The sequence below is a fragment of the Diadema antillarum genome, unplaced genomic scaffold (genome assembly GCF_040938485.1).
Source record: "Diadema antillarum isolate AM-2024a unplaced genomic scaffold, OU_Dant_1.0 seq00000674_RagTag, whole genome shotgun sequence".
Taxonomy (NCBI): domain Eukaryota; kingdom Metazoa; phylum Echinodermata; class Echinoidea; order Diadematoida; family Diadematidae; genus Diadema; species Diadema antillarum.
The window spans coordinates 1,249,237-1,272,021 of record NW_027271580.1 but is presented as its reverse complement, the minus strand read 5'-3'; the positions used below and the strand labels follow the sequence as shown (position 1 = coordinate 1,272,021).

Sequence of the window (22,785 nt, the reverse complement as noted above, 5' to 3'; positions counted from 1 at the left end):
GGAGTTTCAACGCTCAAGATGTATCGCTCTCCAAAGCACAACTAAGATGTGCTGACGAAAGAGTTTCCAGAATATATATCCCTCCACATATCAACTGGAAGCCAAAACACAACCTATTCATCAGCATACCATACCTCACCTGCCATGATTGGAAGCAGGTTAGTACACACGATCAATATAGATTGGTAGTCACATAATTCATGGTCAGCTTCCACTGTACCTACCAAAATATGTCACTTTGTGACAGGTAGTTTGCTAGCACAAACCCTTGTTGGTCATAAAGGAGTCGTTCCAATGGTGGTAATCTCTCACCATAGATGCCCATCACAGAGATTAGTAGTTACCTAGAAGTGTATGTGCAGTAGACCCTACTGCGCCAAAGATAGTAAAGAACCATCTCATCTTGGACCATTGTCTTAAACTCTGTTTCAGCTTCTTTCTGTCTGCCCCTTTCTTACAGTTGTAAACAAACCATGATACAATTCATCACAAATCAACTGTTACTGCTTTCAAGTACTGCAGTCAATGGGACCATAGACATTGATTTGCTACACATTAAAACTTAGTGAAGTACATGTATTTCCTGACCTGCCAAAGCCCAAAGAAGAAAAAAAAATGCATGACATATTGGCGACTTAGCACGTGTGCAGTGATTAATAAAATCATAACTTTTATATTCTCCTTAAAGATTGTCAAACATCATCACGGTACTAAATTCCCAGTCTAGTGCAGAAATTCGTAAACATAAATGAATACAATAACATTTTTTTTTTTTAAATCTCCTATCAAATCCTTTCTGACAGCTCCTAACTTTGGGTATCCTCAAGTACACCTTGAAAGGGTGCCTCAGGAAGAGACAAGAGGAAACCCTATTCATGTTCTTCGACACGGTCACCAAGCTTTGCTATTATAAGCCACCAACTGGCGAAGACATGGACAGGGTTGAGCAGAGAAGGCACAAGGCCTTGGCCCAGCTAGGAAGGGACTTCCCCCTCACCATACAGGCAAGATTAATCATGTAGACCTAATTCCTACTTCTCCAAGAAATACACTGGACAAATACAATGTTCCAAAATCAAATCAAAGCAATCACAAATTGGATGTCTTCTTTAACCAGCTTTGACTTTTACGATATCGAAAATGTTTCAGTATTCACATTTTACAAGATCATAATTCTCTTTTATATTTTGTGCCCTTGAATATGAGCCTTAAAGCAGCTACTAACAATGATAGAACAATGCACAAAATCTATTTCGAAACAAGCACCTACAGTGAAAGATATCATAAAACTTTGTATATCGGGAGCCGTGGATTCCTTCCTCCACTATCACCTCTGAGGAAGGAAGAGCGCCGTGACCGACCTGCTCCACAAGATCGAGAAGAGCGGGTAGCCCTTGGGAAAGAGGTAGAGGCTCTGCCCCCTTCAAAATGACATAGGAGAGCTATAGAGGTCGGGAAGAAGGGGGTGGAGCTAATAAACAAACTGGAGACCTACAGCTTTCTCCAGTACCCAGTGGAAGCGATGTATACCATACAGGTATATTAATATTAAAATCATAACTTTTATATTCTCCTTAAAGATTGTCAAACATCATCACTGCACTAAATTCCCAGTTTAGTGCAGAAATTCATAAACGTAAATGAATACAATAATAATTATTGAAAAAAAAATTCCTATCAAATCCTTTCTGACAGCTCATAACTTTAGGTATCCTCAAGTACACCTCGAAAGGATGCCTCAGGAAGAGACAAGAGAAAACCCTGTTCGTGTTCTTCGACACAATCACCAATCTTTGCTCCTATGACAAGCTTTGCTCCTATAACAAGCTTTGCTCCTATAACGAACCAACTGGCGAAGACATGGACAGAGTTAAGCAGAGAACTCAAGAGGCCTTGGCCCAGCTGGAAAGGCAAGATTGATCATGTAGACCAAATTTCTACTTCTCGGAGAATTTAAACACTGGACAAACATTAGTGAATGTTATCATGTTATCATTCATGAATCCATAATCAAATCAATTGCAAAATAACTTTTACCCGCTTTGCCTTTTACAATGACGATGATATCACAAACTTTTCAGTATTCGTATTTTACAAGCTCTCAATCCTCTTTTACAATATTTCATTACTATAGATTTGTTTTTGCAAAAAATTATAGCAAATGAGTAGGATGTGAGTTGATTTACCCCCTACAATACACGATTATGTTATATGGTCAGTGGTTATGTTTCTTCTTTTTATAAAGTCATTATACTTGAAAAAAAAATCAATAACAACTGCATTGCCTTGCAGAGACATTCATCTTATATATTTTCGGAAAGTCACTAAAGGCAAAACAGTCAGTTCTCACTGATGTGACAATGCTATGGAAGAATATAAAATGGACAAAATTTTACAAGCACTATGACGATTCCTTAACGAAGAGGTAACTTGCTCTGCATGTTTACTTGTGTTTTATTTTTCTATTTCTCTCATATCAATATTCTTGCTTGTTTCCATAACATTTTCTTCCTTTCACCTTGCTATGAAGGATTACATGTATTTGTTCTTTTGTTCCGTGAAATATATTTACATATATTATGTATACAGGCGTTATGCACTCACCTGATGCACCACTTCCCCCAAACAATACGAAAATGTGGGCCGCTCGTCAACTCATGGATGTACTCATTTGAACAGTTTATGGCTTTGTAGCATGTTTTAATTGTGGCCTATGTCTTAGCCACAGTCTATGTACATTTAATGTATGATTATGACGTTTGTGCCTGTAAATAAGTTATATGCGTATTCTATCATTGAGTAATAATGAGCGCTGCGCTATTTGAGGCGCGCCTCTTTGCGCGTTTTCTGAGCGCGTCGCGCTCTTTTTTTTAGCATTGTTGTCTCGTTGCTAAGACGTGAGATTCTACCAACGCTTTGGTTTGCAGACATTTTAAAAAGATAGAGTAAGATACTTACTTACTTACTCACTTACTTACTTGCTCACTAGACAATTCACAAGGCAGGAGATGATCATATAATTGCCCGATAAATTTTCACGGAGAGAACTTGACACCGTTTTTCTTCAGAGACACTTTCCGTTCGGACTTTGTTGTTACACTCAGTTTCATCGTTACCCGATTTCTTCGATCTGTCAATACCACTCTCATCGTTATCTGGTTTTCTCTGAACTCTCTCATCGCTACCTGGTTTTTCATCTCTGCGAACTCCTTTTTAATTGTTGCATTGCCATCAGAACTAGACTCCATCATCTCCGAGAACTACCTTTTTACCTGTTGCATCGCTACTGGATCTAGACTCCATCATCACCGCGAAATCTCCTAACTGCAGCATCGTTATTCCCAGTTTCCTGCTACCAGGACATTAATTTTATTTCTCACCAGAGACTTCTACCTGATCTCTCCTGGCCTGACTGTTCATATATAGACCTATTTAATAATATTCTCAATTGTCACGGTAACATTCAAGTGCCTTATTCAATTGCCTTATCTTGGTTATCATTCGGGCATTCGTACAGTTCAAAGTAATCTATCTTGACGAGTGTAGGCCTATATTGAAGTCGTTTATAATCCAAGAGAGTCACAAGAACCTTGTCTATTTTTTTTATTAGATCTATTTTGAATCCCAATACAATTGTCAAGTCCTCATTTTTGTCACTGTTTACAAACAGATAAACTTGTAATTTCAAGTTCAGGTTAAGAAATCCACTGAAGAATTCAATGTTTTATTGTTTTAATAATAAAAGAACATAATCGATCATTTGTGACCAGCTACAACAAAAGGATCCTAAAGTCGCTGATGGCTGAGCCGAGAAAATCGAGTATGAAGTCAGATTATCAAAACCGGCCAAAACCATTGGTTTTCTGTATTTTGCTTAATTTTGTAGTCTAATGTATCGACTATCATCTGCCAAAATTTCGAAGCTAAATGGCCAAAGGAAAGGCAAGAAAATAGCATTTTTCTGGGCCATGATTTCCGACTTTCCACGGAACAGAAACGTGTCCGAAGATTTGGATCAAGCGCTGCAGCTGGACTCCTCCCCTAGCAATGTGGGAGTGATCTTATTGGTCAGTGCGTGGCATCCTGGTTACCGATTGGGTGTGCGTAGACCACTGGCACTAAGCTTGAATGAACATCGTGGAGGTTGCTAAGAGCGTACTACATGTATTGTCAAGCAGTGAAAACTGTCTTGCCTCCCCTTGATCATGATAGCGTCGGAAGGAAAACTTTGAAGGCGGTTTTCTCGAAACGCTGATTTCCTAAACCACTCAATATGTGTTAATAAAATTATCGATATCTCTGCAACAGAGTTCTTACATGAGTCGTGTTATATATGAAATTAAAGTGGAAGAGCAAGGGAATAATATCATGTCATTTTCAGAAAATTGTCCTCCCCCAACTTTCGGATCCTTTTGTTGTAGCGGGTCACATTTAATTAATTCCTTTGTTTACATTTGTTGATATTTGTGTTGTCCCAACCGATTTCTTATAGTTTTTGGAGGTTATACACAAAAGAATATGTATGAATATATTTGGTAGTTTCAAATCCTCCACAGCTTTCTTGAAAAAGAGAATTTTGAACAGAAGGCATCCGGAGGCAACAGCAGTCGAAGCTTATCGGGTATGAAATGGATATACTTTGCTACACACGTTCTATAGTTTCATTACAAAACTCCACCATTGAAACTGTTGTTAGACAAAGGTTTGAAAACAAGGAGAAAAAATGTGACAGTAATGTGATAAGAACAAGAGGAGAATTACAATAAGAAGTATAATGAAGGTGGTCATGAAGGAAACTCCAATTATTATTGACCCTATAAGTAAAAATTCATAGTAAGTAATACCATTAAAGTAAGTTGTCACTGTACATAAATTTGTTACAGCACACTGTAACAAATTTACAATTACCTCATTCAACATTTAGGTTTCCTTAACACCATCTAATATGACCCTTTCAATATTACACATCACATCAAATCAGATTCAAGAAATGACGACTTTCGAATCACTTTGCAGGGCTAAAAGCATTGATGATCTCCATTCACCTTCAAACAGTCAGAACACTTTTTTTTTTAATGATTCTACATCAACACATAAATTAAAGGTCGTGGGCCAAACTTCTTTTTCGTTCAGGTTCGTTGACATGTTCACATGATATTGTTTTGATACATTGAAAAACAGAAAAGAAATCATCAATTAGGAAATGACTTGCTCCCACATTCAAATCTTGCACATTAACAAAATATGTGTAGTGAAGCTTTACTTAGTTCTTCTTTAGTCATTACCAGTCAGGTGAATGTTCTAAACAATCAACTGGAAAAAATATCCTAGATCCATTGGACAATGAATTGGTTTCATGGGGCATTCCGTGGAAAAATTGTTACAGTTTTGCCAAAAAATAATGCAAGGATAACTGCCATTCAACAGGAGGAATGGGTGTAATGCTCAGGCACTCATTCGAGCCGCCTCCAAGCTTTTCAATAGTGAGGGGTGTCGGGAAACAACACTGAGTACATTCCTCACTGAAAGAGGTGTAAACCAGAATATGCCATGTTTTGTTGAAAACAGGTTTATTATTTTGTTTCACAGCTCAACTATTTTGCTAACAACAAGCAGTCATCACATTACTGATTTATTTCCAAACAGTCCAGACACCATCCAATGACCTCCACCACGCCTTCATTGGTGTATGGACAGCTGGTCGGCTTGAACATATACCGCTGCTGAGGCTGATCGATCACATAGTTATACAGAACCATGGATGCCAATCATTGGCAACAATCCGAATCTGGATGATATGAGTCGGGTGTTTGACCAAGCAAGGCAAACTCTAGAATGCTTGATAGATGATGCCAAAAAGATGCTCCATGAAAGCTAAACTGTCTTTGGAGACAAGCCACATGTAGAAGAGGATATTGTGTAATACTGAGTGCCTTCACTCCATAGGTGAAAAGGATGAGAGGCACTCTCATGTGTAATGTGTGGGTCTGTGAGAAATGGTTCACATATATATGCGGAGAGGCACCATTTCACAATGCACACAGATCATCAGTCCCATTGTAAGCTGTTAGAGCCTTGAAGAACTAGTCATTAGTCTATGCACATTGCCAGACGGTCTGCAAGACAGGTGCATTCAATTGTGCAGTTGAATACTGTCATGGATCATACAACTACACAGCTGACGCATATTCTCGTCATTTCAAAAGTAGTGAGCCTTGAGGAGACCAAGGAGAGGTGAAAATGATGTGAAATAAAGTTCCAGCACCAGGTAATTCCGTATTCACCTTACAGCCTTGTCTGAAAAGTTTCTTCTTACATTTGTTCTTGACAGTGTAACAAAGTCAAAGACATTTCATCTGTTGGCAAAATGAAACATTATTGATGGATATAAGGGATAGGAAAGAACACCCAGCATGTCGCTAGGGTGCATCAAGTGCTGCAAGAAAATGTACAACTGCAAGAGCTGCAAGAATCAGCAAAAAGACATAATAGCCACACAAACACAAAGGTGGAATCTGCTATGAAGTCAGCAAAGTAGATGCTTTAATGTGAATGGCCACCCTTGCATATCTTGAGGGTTAGTGTGATCATATGCAGCCACTGAAAGATAATGGCACCATTCAAGAATCCAGTACTGGTTCACCATCTCACCGGTTCATTTTTACCTTTGTTATATTCTTCAATGCATGTATGATTATCAACAACTGATTTTCAGGATTAAGATCAACCAGTATGCTTTCCTGCTGACCCAAGACACCCTGGGCTAAAGAAGACAAAACTAGTCATGGGCCTAGCTGAGAAAGGTATAAATACCACAACCTCACTTGACAACTTTCCAGTTGGATTGGGGGGTAAGTGCAGTCCAGAGCACTCTCTCTCAAGAAACAAATAGGTAAAAAATAAAGAAAACACAGATAAACAGGGGAAATCTTTAGTTCATTGCAGGTCCGCGTAATAGAGCTATGCAGAAAGAAAAGCAATAGCTGTATCAGCAGAAACAAGAATAAAACTGTGTTGCACTGAACTGTAATTTGGCTTGTCGTTTCCACACCAGTCTCCTTCTTGAGACTGCTAGTCTTGGGCACTAGACCCTGCTGAATGGTTTGAAATGGGGTTGAATGGTAGAAGGGATGTGCCTGGTTTTAATGCACCTTGTGAGCGGTACTGACGTGGAGAGTGAGATGGGCTGAGTGAGAGCTATTTGACTAAAGTGCTGAGGTACTGCTGATGCATTATTCCCTGAAGTACACATCATACACGTAGACATGTAGGGACAAGAATTGAGGCTCTAGGGTCTCTCCCAGTTTTGAACACTTTTTGTTTTTAGTAAAAATGTGCATTACCAAGAAGTGCACTGTCCTTCATGTACTTAATTTATACATGAGGAGATGTAGGTTACTGTGGTCATGTGACCCCCCCCCCAAAAAAAAAAAAAAAAAAAAAAAATGAAATCAATACTTCAATATTAGCTTCTAACAATTCCTTACATTCTTATCAAATCTGTCTTTGTAATGTCACTTTTTTTTCGCACATGAATCACAGGTTTTGAAAGTTCTTTGAAGTCAGGTATTAGTGAAAAGTAGCATGGTTTTTGCCGACGCTTTAAACTACCATTGAAAGTCTGTTCACTGGTTCCACAGTTTCAGTTTCTAATAATTCAATGTTTTTGCAGGACTGAATTTGAAAACATCATAAATAGTAATAATGTTAATAATGTTGCTCCTAAGAGATAATTTCAAAGAATTCACTGGATATGGGAAAATTGAACTCGGTATCATGTTTCAGATATTCGTACTGTTGTTTAGAGTGTACTCCTGTTAGAACAAACACAGTTATCACATAATTCCAGTTACAGTGAAGTAAAAATTCAGGCCCAAAAAAATTTCAGCTATATACCTTTCTATACTTTGTTCCGTTAAAACAAAATTCTGATATAACAAAAGAAAACTGCCAGTCCCAAGGACTTTGTTATAATGGGAGTCGACTGTATTTACCAATATGAAATTTGGGTACAGAAATATACTTCACATGATTAAAAAAAAAAAAGGACAAACACTGATTAATTAACATCTCACACAGAGAAGTAGATATAAGCTTTAAAGGAACAGATGTTGGATGGTGTTGGAAAGATGGATACAGCATTAATCTTGTTCTGTACCATTAATGCATTCATAGCCTTATATCAATTCACTCCTTCCTTCTTCCCACAATAAAAGCCTAAATTCAATTCATATTGACAGTCAACATTGTTGACTTAAACACACATGATTTCATATAGAATTTCACTCTTAATCTAACCATAGAAATCAATCCTGGAAGCACCATAACTGATATGTTGTTGGGTCTGTAACATGTTTGAATATCACAATTAGCTGAAACAAATGCAAGAAACAAATGCAAGAAACATATCATAACTGATATGTTGTTGGGTCTGTAACATGTTTGAATATCACAATTAGCTGAAACAAATGCAAGAAACATTGGCTCTCGACATCAAATTGGTGGATAAAGCCATACAAGCAATATGGCATTCCAGCCTCTTTCAAAAATAAAAACTATACTTTCAATTTGCAATTTGAGGCAAATTGAATAATATCAGTATCAATTTATTAAACGAATGGTTGCACATTTCACAGCTTGTCAACTTACTCACAAGCCAACAGATCATTGCATCCAAGCCTGCCAACTGCTATATGACAGCAAGCTGAGATCCTTGCTATTTTAAGCGTTTGCAATCCATACGTTGCACAAGGCCCAGCATAAACTGATACGGGTATACCTTGCCCACAGAATCTATTAAGCCTGCTGGGAGCTGACAATCTGAGGAGAAATTCATCTCGCCTCCGAGCATTGCTGCGTGCAGACGACACTATCATTTGTTCTTTATTTCCTCTGGCCACCACGATGGTCTCCTAGCAACCAACTCTGTGTCTTCTGTGCCTTCCTGAGACAACCACAGTTTGTCGCCACTGTGGTAAAAGAGCAATGTGTGCAGAAAAATTTGATAATTCTTCCACTATTAGTTTCAAATCACACACACACACACACACACACACACATACTGTATACATTTATCTACAGATGACATGTATGAGATTTGACCATAAACAAATGTGCAATACAAGTCAAGAGTAAACACAAGGACAAGCTGGCATATGAATTTGAAAGTACTGGTTACATTAATCAGTTCTACTTGCTTTCTGCTTCTTTCCCTCAACCATACACAGGATCACTTACACACATAAACATTATGTACCCGTATTCATTGGTATACAAACTTAATACATACCTACGGTAATAAGATAATCTATGGCTGTGCATTACCAAAATGCATTCTAACATAAATCAGAATCTTCAATTTATAGCACCTTTACCCTTTCGGCCACATACATCCCTCCATACAGAATGAGGATTATTCAGAGCTTAGTGAGTACTCACATCAGAGCTGTGCGTAGCAGGGCTAAACCATTCTGATGGAGGTGACATCTCAGCTTGCCCACATTCTTCCCTTCATTCGTCTTGATGGTAGAGCCAGGTGGAAACAATGAAGATTCATTCCTGAACCCAGTAGCAGTAAAAGAAGGAAAAAAAAAAAACTGAACCAACTTAACACCATGATATCAGTTACCACACAGTCACCACGACTTCAGACTCATTTAACTCATTTTCTTTATTGGAAGTTTTCTAATATCTCTACACATGAGGAATCAAACTATATCATGGCACATTTGCTAGGGAAGCTTGTCAGAAAAATAGCATGACTAAGCATAAACTGTGCTTCTATAAATTGTGCTCATTGACCTTTGCATTATGTTTATTTGCTTGCTATACTTGTAGCTTGCTTGTGTTTATAACGAAAACAGTTGGGAGCAACAGCCTAAAGTTTCGCTGGTTAATTTTACAAATTGTCCAAGTCAGCTCTCTCACAGCAATCTCTCTCACAAGATGCTGATTCATACAAGTGAAAACTATGCAATGAATTACTAAGCCATATAAGCCTTCAGCAGCTGGACGTGCATGACTCTTATGCAAATAACTCCTAAATTCCAAATCCTGAATTGAAATTGTGTCTTTGATTTAGAGCTCAAAATCAAATATCTATAATCCTAACCTTAGCAGCTGCACAGGCATGATTCTCTTGCGAATGACTCCTGTGTGATGAGTCCTAGCAGTCAGTTCTTGTCCGAGGTAGCAGCCTTTGGTGAAACTCACTATTGGAATGAAGTATTGACATTGAACAGTTATTAAAAGCAACATGAAATGATGGGTATGTTATATATGTCAAAACATCAAATCAAGTGGAATGTACGCTTTTACCAGTCACTCCCTACAAGTAGCAAAGTATACATTTTGGGGCTAAACCTACCATCTATTAACCTTCATATATATCAATTACCCTTTTTCTCATTCGTTCATTCATTCGTTCATGCGTTCATTCATTCATTCATTCATTCAGTTAATGAAATATCCATGCTTACATTCATTCATACATTATCTCATTTTCATCGTGTTTGTTTTTTCTGAACGTCTTACCTCCATTCATCAGGGCAAGATTGGCTTCCAGGGGAAGTGATTCTCCAGGAGGGAGTTCGTTCACTCCTTCAGCCACACCCCACTGGTAACGATGCGTTTGGTAGTCTTGTTCTGAGACCTCTGCAACTCTAGACACTGCGTTTACAGAAAAGATGACAGTCACAGAACTAGACATCAGTTTACAAAAGGCTTGCTGGGTCATGATTAAAATGCATTTAGTGTATTGCTTTTTTATGCCTCCAGCATGTTACCCTTCAAGCAGTTGAGATAAAGCTGTAAATAAAGGTGAGATATTGGAAGGCACTTGGCTTTATTTACCTGAATGAGAGGCATAGTCAATAGCATCAACAAGTTCCCTCAATTTCTTATCATCTTTCCTCTTTTGTACCATCAATAGAATGTCACTTTTCATGTGTGCCTGAGTTAGTAAGGGATAGCTTGTCATCCTGTGCCTGATCATAACAGTTTCCACCAGCTTTGTTAATGGATGTGGTCTTGCAGGGATAATATCAGTATACCAAATATCACGACAGCTAAATCTTCTCATTGCATCAAAAAGTTTATAGATACCCCAACGCTGTTCAGTTTCTTAGATTTTCACTGACAGGCTTTAAATGCTTTTGCTGGTAACATGTGTCATACACATTTTTTTTTTCCAATATGTCATTTTGATAACTTGGAGGCATGTAGTATCTTACATGAATTGCCATGTGGGAGGATGATCCTTTGACCCAGACCTTTGATCCTTGGGTCAGCAACCTTGTGGGAGTGGCAGAGATAGGAGTCTGAGGAAGCTTGTGGGGCAGGTGTTTCATCCTCCTCACTGAAGACTGACCACACATGGTACTCAGAATCCAGTGATGCAATGTCAACCTGAATGGTAACATCACACAATTATGCCCACATAATGAAATTAAAACAGTTCAAAAAGGACATTACAAATACACTCATTGATAACAACTCTAAGCTAAAACTGACTGACACTCACTGATTTTCTCTGAAGATTTACCTAGTACATAAACCAAAGGTTTACAGCTACTGTGCATTTTGGCTTTTAATTCATATGGCCTGTTGCTGAATGCTACAAGTACATTATGTAGAAATGTCACTCTCGGGATTCCTGTTCAAAGGCACAAATGCCATCAAATCATACATCTGAAGCTGGGACAGTTTTGACAACTAAAATCATTCTAGCAGGGTTGCAATTTCCTCAAGAAATGAACATGTCCATTACCTTCTTCCTGATGCGGTAGAATTTGAGATGTTTCTGCAGTTCTGGTGAGATGGTTGAATCACACTCTAAGACGTACGCCAGAGGTCCACCTTCCTGACCTCCGCCCCATCGATAGCACATGACATCATACAAGATGCGACCCTGTACAGTATGGGAAGATGCTTTGTCCATTTCTTACATTCACAAACATTGCAGAGTTTTCAGAATGACAAGCTTGATAGAGTTGTTGCTAGATAGACAAATCTGTCTGTCTGGAGGAGTGTTTTCATTACTTTTTCTCCACCATATAGGAGGGAATTCTGTGAAGGCAGACGTAATCTCTGTTGAACATATCCCCGAAAACAAGATACAGACCTATCTTTTGGTCAAAGTTGTTCCTAGCTATGCAAGGTACAAAATGCTATTTATAAGGCATTACAAGGAAAGTGACTCCAGCAAAATGTGAACACTGAAGTTTATTGCTATACTTACATTGAATTGTAGAACAAAAATATCCTATTAATACTAATTTCATATTAATTTCTATGATGTACACTACAGCATTTCAATACCTAGGAAGTACTGTAATTTTGTAATAATGTAAGTACATGTTACTTGCCTGTTCCACAAAGAAGTTGTCCTAATAGAAGCTGGTTTTGGTGCAGTGACTAGTGTTGTCTTCAATCTAGGGATCTTGAGATTATTGCCTTTGACTATAAAGCAATATCAAGATACAAACTTTCTCAACTGGCATAGCTTCAGATAGATGTCATTGCTCTGTTTTTGCAATCTTTACATCAACAGTAAAAGTATCACCTAAAAAACAGCTGCTTTGAGGTTGTAAAGTCCAAGGATCAGAGGCTGTAACATTTCATGTGTAAGTAAGCCATAATAATGAGCTTACATGTATAAATCAACCTTGCCAGACTTCTTAATAAAGAGTACAAAGTCTCTTTTGGGAACACAGAGATAACAGTACCAGCAAGTAACACATAGATCTCTAGCTTGAATGACAAGACAGGAAGACAGGATGCTGGTTGGCTCTGGGGTTACAAGACTGACTTACTTGCTTATTGAGAAACATGGAAAAAATTGCCGGCAGACCCTCTTCATCCTCCCTGAGCAGGTCCACGTCATTGGTCATGAGACCCTGGAGTAGGTCCCCTGCATCTCTCCCTCCTAGCAGGATTAGACTTCGACTGGCCAGTCTGGTCCCTGCACCCCACAATTGAAAAAATAGATGGACATTCATTGATTTGCAATGACTTCCTGCCAGAAAAGACCATCATATTTGGGTGTTTGCCATGTAGATTATGTCATATTCCGATATCATATTCATCACTCATTCACTCTTCCAGAAGGAGGAATTCATCAAAGGATTCCCAATATGTTGCACATCAAAGACGCTTAACTAATAAGACAGGCAAGTGCGCGCTAATCCTGTACAAAACAAATGGACAGCGCGCGGTCCTCATGCGTGTTACGTACATCACCTCAGACCACTCAGTTAACTTCAAAGACAGTGCGTCTCAGGTGATGTGCGTCTTTGTCTGAGACGCGCTGTCTATGAAGATGTTGTTGTTTATCAAGCGTCTTATTTGATTGTGAGATCATGTTGTTGCCAAATTTTCACCTCCACGAAATAATCCTTATTACTTTCAAATCTCGTTCATCAAAATAATCCCCTTAATCGAAAAAAAAGCTACAACTATAATTTTTAAATCTTTTTAAGATAATAAAGATACCACTACCTTTGGAAATGAATGATGTTTCTAGGTGTACTGAGTTTGTACTCAGCTCTCTTTTGTATCATCATGTAGGGTATCCATTTTGTGTCCATTTCTATCGCGCGCCTTCCTATCTTGTTATCTCTACTATCTTTGATTGCACATCTTTATGAAAATGACATCTTTCCACAAACAGAAAAACCTATTCATTCCATTGTAAATTTATATTAATGACATTTTATATTTTCTCTTTTTGGGAAGGTCTTCTATACAGATTTCTGTTTCTGGCCGATTGTGTAGATCACCTCTGAACATACCTCGCAGGGCTGTCGCCTCTAGTTCTGGCACACTGTCAACTGCTGTGCAGTATCTTTTTCTCTGAAAACATGGAGGTGCAGTACAAAACCTTTGATAGTGTGGTAGCTGGGAGTAGCCTGACAGGTTTTTGACACATCTCGTACACAGGTGCTGGATGGGTGAAGCCTTGTGCACTAAAACACGTTTCAGTGCATCCATTTTTCTGCATATAGGACGGACTGAAATAGACAAAAGAAGCATGGAACGAGAGTGACGATGGTCTGTTATCATTAGCGGCCTACCATTACATATCAATATTGATATCTTCGCTATAAACTAATCATCAATTAAATCCATGAGATCAGCATCATAACTCTCTATATTCATCACAGGTACAGTGTATCATTGTGAACAGCTCCCAAAATTTCTAGTTCATTATTTGTTTCTTTTTCTTTTCCTTCAACCATAAACATTAGAAAATTTTCAAATATCCCACTTTGTTTTTCCCCATCAAATCACCACATGCTTACAAGATCTAGACTAACACCAGGGCTGCACACTAGCCTATTTTTCCTACTGGTCCAAACCTTATATTTACTGGCCCTTTTCCTTTTTTATTTTTTCAACTGGCCTTGACAATGCAATTTCTGTTATCCTACCGGTCATGTCAGACCAGTAAATCTAGCCATCTAGCAAAAGTTGCTGGTCTGACAGCGATTTTTACCAGTCTGGGACTGTCAGACTTGGACCAGTGCCAGTGTTCAGCGTTGCCTACAAAGTTTACTCCTATATTTAAGTATTGGATATCTTTTACAGGATTTAATAAGCATTTCTATCTGTCACAGCCTCTCAATTCCATATGGACATATCAAGTTAAGGTAATTTCAATGGTTTTGACACTGAATTTGATGCTTTAGTTTCTAACTTCCTTCCCGTGAAATGCTGCACTTTTTTTTATTATCAAAAGACTGAAGAGCTGCAAATTACCTGGACTGCAGACAAAGACCTGGTTACTCCTTTCAGACACAATTTTTACTCTGACATGCAATTTCATGCTTTGCCCTGTCACTTTTAAATATTTTATTGTTAATCTGGACTTACAATACATTTCAGTTCTGGTTGAAACATACCAAACATCAAGAAACCATAAACACAGAAAATAAAATATAGAATCTAGGTTGTTCTATCGAGATTACTGTAGTGTAGACTAGATGTCTATAGCTATACGCCCAATATTTTGTGAGGTTTTTATTTTCAAGAATTTCGGAAGTCAGGTGCTATTTGCGCATAAAGACTGGCCAAAATATTGACTTGAATGTGACATGCATGCATACATCTCTCCATTCAGTAGGGCAGAACTCAGTTCGGGAAACCCACTCACAAGGGGGGCCCCTCCTTATAAGTAACCCGTCCCCCTTATAAGTAACCCCCGGGGCATCCCTTATAAGGAGTCTCCACGCTTTTTTGCAATGCAACGCGAAAATGAAAGGACTGCGGCAATTCGCTTGATTATGTCCATAAAGCTTCACAAGTTTCCTAGTTACTCACGAAATTTGAGCAAAATCGGTTTGAGGCATCATATCTAAAATCATGGATTTAAATGCGATGTCAAACGACCCATGCGAATGCTGAAATGCGAGCGATTACTGGCGTGAGTGTCGCCAGGCGCGGCGGCGCGGCAATGCTTGAGTGCAGACGTGGCGACTGAGTACCCGCCGCGCCTGGCGACACTCACGCCAGTAATCGCTCGCATTTCAGCATTCGCATGGGTCGTTTGACATCGCATTTAAATCCATGATTTTAGATATGATGCCTCAAACCGATTTTGCTCAAATTTCGTGAGTAACTAGGAAACTTGTGAAGCTTTATGGACATAATCAAGCGAATTGCCGCAGTCCTTTCATTTTCGCGTTGCATTGCAAAAAAGCGTGGAGACTCCTTATAAGGGGTGCCCCGGGGGTTACTTATAAGGGGGACGGGGTTACTTATTAAGGGGGACGGGTTACTTATAAGGAGGGGCCCCCCTTGTGAGTGGGTTTCCCGAACTGAACTGTACTCCACAATGCAATTGCGAATTTAACCACTCGCAAAATTGTATGAAAGCTTGGTTCACAAGACTCGCTAGAGGTTCAAATTCAAAACAACATTCACAGATAGGAACCTAGCGTTTATAAAGTAGTATTGCACTGGTTTAGACAGAGGAATGGTGAAATCTAAATGGTGAGACATACATCGACATTGCATCAGCAGCCAGTGGCACCGACTTAATCAAAAATCAGTTTCAAAAACAACCCGCCGAGATGTGCAATAGCCATGATACGGATAGCGCGTCTAGCATGCGCATGTCTGCATTCTACTATCTAGAATTGCTACAATTCTGCAGCCAATAGGCAATCCACCGCAGCTCAGCTGGTGCGGTGATATCCAACTTGGCAACAGTTCTTCACTAACATTAGCACTTTCTCTGACAGTCTAATCCTAACGTAGTTACAGTTCCTACTCACTGCTTCCTGCCACTACAGTCTTCCTACACTACAGATTGATATTGTGGCACTATGACATGAGGTGTGGAATGGGCATTTCATCATTGTGAGAGGGCGACACTACTACTACGACAGAAAGATCCGTCTGTCCGGAAACTCGTACAATTTATAGGAGGGGCCAAGGGTCAGGGATCTGTGAAGCCAGACGATAACATACCAGACGAAGTCTCCGCGGAACATACCCCGACGACCTGATACAGACCGATCCTTTGTTCGGTCAACTAACGTTAGACTCTACACTAACGTTAACACATTAGACTCAGATGTCCATTTACACAAACGATAACATAAATGACCATTGCATTATTAACCATTTAATGGGACGTGATACACTAGTCATGTAGATGCACAACCGTGGCGTAAGTAACACTAACCAGGAGGTTCACCTCCCTGCACTAACATAACAATACACACCCGGTGCACCCACCCGTAGCCTGACGTGACCAGAGTAAATTTATAGAGACCGCTGTGCGAAGCGACAGCGTCACGTCAGGGGCTGCGTGTATTTACACCCACCCGATATCCGATGACCAGTGCAGTGTTCACCCAAGAATCCTATTTAACAACACCCAGTCCAGCTCAGCTCAGAAAGCTTATCAATCATGGTTCATGAGACATGATCATGTAAGCGCGAGCGGTGTTATTTCATCTACGACTAAAGCCAGTTTACCCTGTATTTCGATCGTCAGAAGCCGCCGATATCTGGTAGTGCACCGAAATTGACGATTACGCAATAGTGTACTAGCTCCTCGAAAGAACAAATCAATCTTGTGGATCACACTATTTTGACAGATTCAAAAATAAAATTTTATAACCATTATAGAAATTTAAATATTATTTTAATTTGTTAATTTATTTTTAAATTCCATGATTCTTCTCTAATTTCAAAGAGACAAATTTTAAGTCTTTTTTTTTAAACTAGCACTTGCAAGGCGGATTGGTAACGAAAAAAAGTCGGCCCCTGTTGTGTATGTGGTCGACCAATACTCTTGACTTTCGATAGTTCGACCTCCTTCTCGAATTTTGCAAAGATGGTGCAATACAGTCTAGAGTTCTACATGTTCAGAATCTATTTGGTGCACTAATAAAGCAAAGCAAGACGAGCATGTCGGCACAGTCGAAGATTAAGAACTGGTGGTAAAGTCTTACCGCCGAGTAGTGTCGAGCAGTTTGCATCACCTCGAGTAAGTAAATGCACGTGTGCACATAGGAAACGTGGACAACTTTGCAGCTGCTTTATGTACGGCACCCCCGTACCGTACCGGACGGACTCGGATCGGAGGCTCGCTAGCGCTAGCGTAGCTCGGCCGGCGATCGTACACGTGTTGAGCTCATTGCACCGCCATTGCACATGATGCACGGCGTCGGAGTCGGTGTTCAGGTTCAAGGTACCGTCCGAGTAAAATTCTAAACTCTGCTGCAGTCTTCTTGCCTTCGGTAACTTCCGGCATCATCGTCATTACTTTAACATTTGACAGGTCTTTAGTGGTGTTTACATGCGACGTGAGTGAGTGAGTGTCCTACTACTACTTAATGAGTTAGTACTATCATCACCTGCGGCCTACCCTATCTGAACATAATGACGCGACAGGCAAGAAAAAGGCACCATCGTGGATACACGCACATCAAGAAAAAGTATAGAACCAAGAGGAAGACGAAAGATCTCGATGAAATCGATGAAGACCTCAAGCCACTAAATGCAAAGAAATTTCTCAATCAGGACATTGATTTTGATAAGCCAGGTTCTGCGCAACACTACTGTCTTCATTGTGCGTAAGTATTCTGTGAAAATTGTAAGCCAGGTGTAAACGGTGTTGTACATTAACTTGTAACCCGTTAAATATTTAAATGTAAAATTTTTATTTTTAGTTTCGAGTTAATGCAAGTGAAATGTGACACTTCCTTAGTACCGGTCCTGGCGGTAAATAGTGCTGTCACCAGTGGTCACTAACGATAACGTATAGTTAACTTAGATACCTCTCATCATGTTGTGTCCTGTATCATACAAATATTTTTTGCCTTGAGAGTTTCTTGTTAAAACTATGGGTCTTGAAAATAGTTGAATTGATGCCTCTATAAAATACCACTCACCACAGGCGGGGTGGGCAAACTTGACTCCCAAACTGAAACTCCACAGCCACAGAACAGGGGCACAGTGTATACACTGCCTATCTTGACCGAAAGAGCGGTCTTTATCTGTTCATCTGGGATATGTTCCACGGAAATTGCGTCCGACTTCATGGATCCCCTTCTGTCTGTCAACGGAGGAGAGCTTATAAAGTCCAAAAATGATAAACCAAAGACTATTTTTGACAGACGGATCTTTCTGTCTAATGAGTAACTTAAATTACTACCTTTTTACATGCATGCATTGTATCAGTATTCACTATGATCAGTTTTTTATCACATTCAATCTCAGCAGGGGAGCATTAAAATATGTTAAACTTCAAAATCAAAGTGATTCATGTCAGTATGGTCGTGTGCATAATATGCGTTTGAAGCCTTGCAAAGCAAAGCAAAGCAAATTTCAGTTGAAAATTATGTTCATTTCCTGATCTTATATCTTGATCTTATGTCTCATAGTCTAGACCTTTGATGCTTTACCTCAGACTCGTGAAGCAGCACTTTTGTGAAAGAAAATGAAAACGGAATAAGGAAAATACAACTGTAGAATTGTGAATATGGATTAGTTTCTTTTGCTTTCATTTTGCAAAGATTAAAAAAAAAGGTTTGTTTTAATGATATTTTGTTGGTGTTTTGTTATTCATCACTGTGTGTATCCCTGACATCTATTTCTGTTGATAGGAGATACTTTGTAGACGAGGCTGCTATGACTGAACACTTTCGAAGCAAAACACACAAACGGAGGTAAGGAAATTTCCTTGGCGAAATTGTATCTTATCAGCATCATCCTTTCTACTCAAGACTGTACACTTGTGTGATTAAGGGCTTTAAGAACGGTGACATATTGATGGGATCATGAAAATTTCAAATGTTTCTGAGATCTAGAAGTGTGGACCTGTACTGAACAAATGTATTTTCAGTTACTCCAGTGTGAAGAGACATTTAATGACTATTGAATTTGAATGTTGAAATTGTAATTTATCTTGTTGGATGTTGTCAATGTATCATGCAGGTTAAAGGCTCTTGAGCTAGAACCCTACACACAGCAGGAGGCAGATGCTGCAGCAGGCATGGGATCATACCATCCACCAAAGAAGAGGAAAATGGTGACACAGCAGCCCGTTGGCGATGGAGACGAAATCATGAAAGATGAAGACAACACATAACCAGACTCCGAGTATTTCATACACTTCCTGCTTCTCTGACTGTAGATGCCATGCACTTTGCTGCTTAAATATCTCTTACCCTTTGCAGTACATTTTTGTAAAATGTGCAAAGATAGAAGAGATGTATCTTATTGTATATCTAATGTAAAGTCACAGTCTCTTCTGAGATTGATCCAGCAATATTTCAAGGTGTATTAATTCAACTCCATTATTATTAACCTCAATTGCCTCATTATGGAATAACTCTGGCATACAATACCAGCTGAGGAAAGATGAAAATTATGATGTAAGTCAGACAGTGATGGAGTTTGGGTGCCTTCTATATCCAGGAAACACTAGCCTCAAGCTGATCAAGGCCGTTCCAAGTGCATGGATGGCAACCTTTACCAAAAAATATGAGATTACCTCTTGCCTATGGATGGCTGGACAAAAGTGACTTTCTAGTCTTGTGAAACCTGCAAGAGTTAAATGACATACAAACATTTGTGTATTACATGGAATGTTGAAGAGATGTATAAATAGCTCGTCCATTCCCAAACAGAGTGGTGTGAATGAGCCATTATAAAGGCTGTGTTTATCTCTGTCGAGAGAGAGAAAGAATTGGTTTCAAAATACATTTCAAATGGCATTTATAGGCCTGTCTTTATCAGCCCGATTAAAAAGTTTCAAAATAGCATGCTATTTTGCAGTTATGAAACTAGCCCGGTGTCAAAATAGAAAGTGGTTTGAAATGGGATTCTCATGGTGTACTGTTCAGGCTTTCAAGTGGCCCTACTTTTCCTACTTTTTCCTACTTTTTTTCTGCTGTCCCTACTTTTCCTACTTTTTGGCTAAAAATCCTGCTTTTTCCTACTTTTTTCTACTTTTTTTGGTGAAAACCCCGCAAAAAAAAAAAAAAAAAAAAGTGCAAGGCTACTTGAATAATTTATATTCAGAAATGATGAGTAGACTCTAGTTGCAGATTCTTACTGGTGGGGAGAGCCTCTTCAGCATAAAAGAGGGATAACACACACCAATCAACCACAAGACTGCTGCCAGCCTCAGCTTTTGCTCCTGTGCAGATGTGATTGATCTCACTGATATTGCAGCCTAGGACTTGGAGCAGTGCTCAACCAGCTCTCATCATCGCTCAAAATTACCAGGCTCTCCCAGGAGCAAAAGTGAGGCTGAAGCAGCAGGGTTGTGAGTACAAATTAAGATTTACATGTAACATCAAGACTTCTGGTGAGTATCAACGAAAACTACTCCAAAAAGCCTGCACATGTCCTGACTTATTCCTACTTTTTTTTTCTTTAATGCCCTACTTTTTCCCTCTTATGTCCTACTTTTTCCTACTTTTTTAGAGATCTTGTTCCTACTTTATTCGTACTTTTTTACATTATCCCGCTTGAAAGCCTGTGTTTATCTAAACATCATACAATTGCGACTGGAGTATTGTCACTGCACAACTACCTTGTGCCATATGAAGTAGAGGTTAAACTGAATACCACCAAATATGCCTTCATCTTTCATGGACAGACAATGAGTAGAAAGCATAATTGGTGCTTGCTTTTCTCCACAACCAGAAACAGCTAAAAGTTGACCTATAAATTTATACATTTCAAAATGGAAAAATTACCCTTAGAATAGCTTTTTAAATGGACATTTCTAAACATGTAAGAAAACACTGTTACTTAATCTATTGCCCAAAAATACCTTAAATGTGCCCAGGATCGTGATTCTGTATCAGAAAATGTTTTAGATAAAGGCACCCAAAGTAACTACATACAATGTATTATACTGTATAGTATGAGGCCTATAATACTTTACTCTACAATCATTTTATGTTGCACTACTGGCAAAGAAATGAAGAATTATTGTTTTTATGTAGCTACAAATAATTTTTGCAGACTGACAAAGAGGGAAAGGAACTGAGAAGAAGCCAGGAGAGACCCAACATCTAGATTGTAGCTGAGAGGGCACAATGACAAACTGAGAAGACACAGTTTTCTCAAGTGGTGAATTGTTGGGCAGAATAAAGTACATTATTGATAGATCTTGGTGATGTTAAAGGGATAGTTTAGTTATTGGTCGAGATGGGACTTCAGGTTTCCAACATTTTTTTTTTTTTTTAATGAAAAGAAACTTCTTATGGAATATGGAATATGGAATATGGAAAGAGTGTGCAAGTCTAAGTGGAATTTATTGTTTACTTTGATGAAAATTGGAGGTATCTAAAAACAAAGAGGTCCTAATTAAAAGGTTGGATGCACCTTTTGTTGCGACCACTTTGTTTGAGTTTGTTTTTGGATATCGCAGCCATTTCAAAACCAACTTTTTATCAAATATACTTTGAACTCCTCTTATGATTGTATGCTCTTACATATTCCATAAGAGGTTTCTTGTTATTTCACAAAAAGTTTGACATCTTAATCCCAATCTGACCCAAAATTATAGGATCCTCAAGGAAGCAGACATGTTACAGAATATATAGGCCTACTTGAATATTCATGTGATAGTTGAGAATGAAGGGTCATCATTGATCTAGTGTAAATGAAATGCCTTTCAAGACAAACCTTGCAAAAGGTGTTGTTGACCAAGGAACACACAGTACAATGTAGTTTGATGGAATGGTCACTGAGGACCAAATTCCTGGAATCTGTAGACATCTTTCATCTGTACCACCTCAAGGTAACTCTGGGGAGTACACCATTGGGTTGTACACACTGCTTTCCAGACTCTATAAATGGAAGTAAATACAATATATGTCACCAATTCCTGTTTTATTAAGCACAGTTTGTCTTACATTGAAGTTTAAAAGTGAACAGTGTTGAATGATGAGTGAGGTCTGTGTGTGTGTGTGTTAATGAATTATATTTCATATCCAGTAGACTGTCGTTATAAAGAACACAAATACAACATACATGCATTTTCATTACAACAGCCCTCTACTTGTCTCACCAGTTGTAATGGTGGAGAAAACAATTGCAGTGTAACAGTATAATTTGCAGACAATTCTACATGTGTTGAATATGTAGAATTATATACTCAAAGCATATATATATATATATATATATATATATATATATACATGTATATATATATTTTTTTTCATATATATATATATTCAACATACGGTGTACTTACTTTTTGATTTACATGAACGAAAGCATTATTATTTTATGGTTAGTCAAAGACATGGC

The 22,785-nt window shown here is 38.7% G+C and overlaps 2 protein-coding genes across 2 annotated transcripts; one reads left to right on the top strand and one right to left on the bottom strand.

The window, feature by feature from the left end:
- Window positions 1-8,872: 8,872 nt before the first annotated feature.
- On the bottom strand, window positions 8,873-17,012 carry LOC139736922 (putative transferase CAF17 homolog, mitochondrial). The gene is made up of 9 exons (XM_071647596.1): window positions 16,984-17,012; window positions 13,791-14,009; window positions 12,813-12,961; window positions 11,768-11,908; window positions 11,232-11,406; window positions 10,534-10,668; window positions 10,112-10,211; window positions 9,439-9,558; window positions 8,873-8,969 (listed from the first exon to the last, which is right to left on the bottom strand). The coding sequence occupies exons 2-9, from the start codon at window positions 13,987-13,989 to the stop codon at window positions 8,873-8,875; spliced, it is 1,116 nt and encodes a 371-aa protein (XP_071503697.1). The 5' UTR covers window positions 13,990-14,009; window positions 16,984-17,012.
- Window positions 17,013-17,842: 830 nt separating this feature from the next.
- Window positions 17,843-20,105, top strand: LOC139736948 (zinc finger protein 593-like). The gene is made up of 3 exons (XM_071647621.1): window positions 17,843-18,086; window positions 19,119-19,181; window positions 19,450-20,105. Exons 1-3 carry the CDS (start codon window positions 17,893-17,895, stop codon window positions 19,601-19,603), a joined length of 411 nt encoding a protein of 136 aa, XP_071503722.1. The 5' UTR covers window positions 17,843-17,892; the 3' UTR covers window positions 19,604-20,105.
- The last annotated feature ends 2,680 nt before the right edge of the window (window positions 20,106-22,785 follow it).

Coding starts and splice junctions, on each gene's coding strand:
- LOC139736922 (XM_071647596.1), bottom strand. CDS start 13,989: ATGGATGCACTGAAACGTGTTTTAGTGCACAAGGCTTCACCCATCCAG. Junction 11,407..11,767: donor TCTACCGCATCAGGAAGAAG/GTAATGGACATG, acceptor GTTACCATTCAG/GTTGACATTGCATCACTGGA. Junction 10,669..11,231: donor CCTCCCACATGGCAATTCAT/GTAAGATACTAC, acceptor CTGTAAACGCAG/TGTCTAGAGTTGCAGAGGTC.
- LOC139736948 (XM_071647621.1), top strand. CDS start 17,893: ATGACGCGACAGGCAAGAAAAAGGCACCATCGTGGATACACGCACATC. Junction 18,087..19,118: donor CACTACTGTCTTCATTGTGC/GTAAGTATTCTG, acceptor TTCTGTTGATAG/GAGATACTTTGTAGACGAGG. Junction 19,182..19,449: donor AGCAAAACACACAAACGGAG/GTAAGGAAATTT, acceptor TGTATCATGCAG/GTTAAAGGCTCTTGAGCTAG.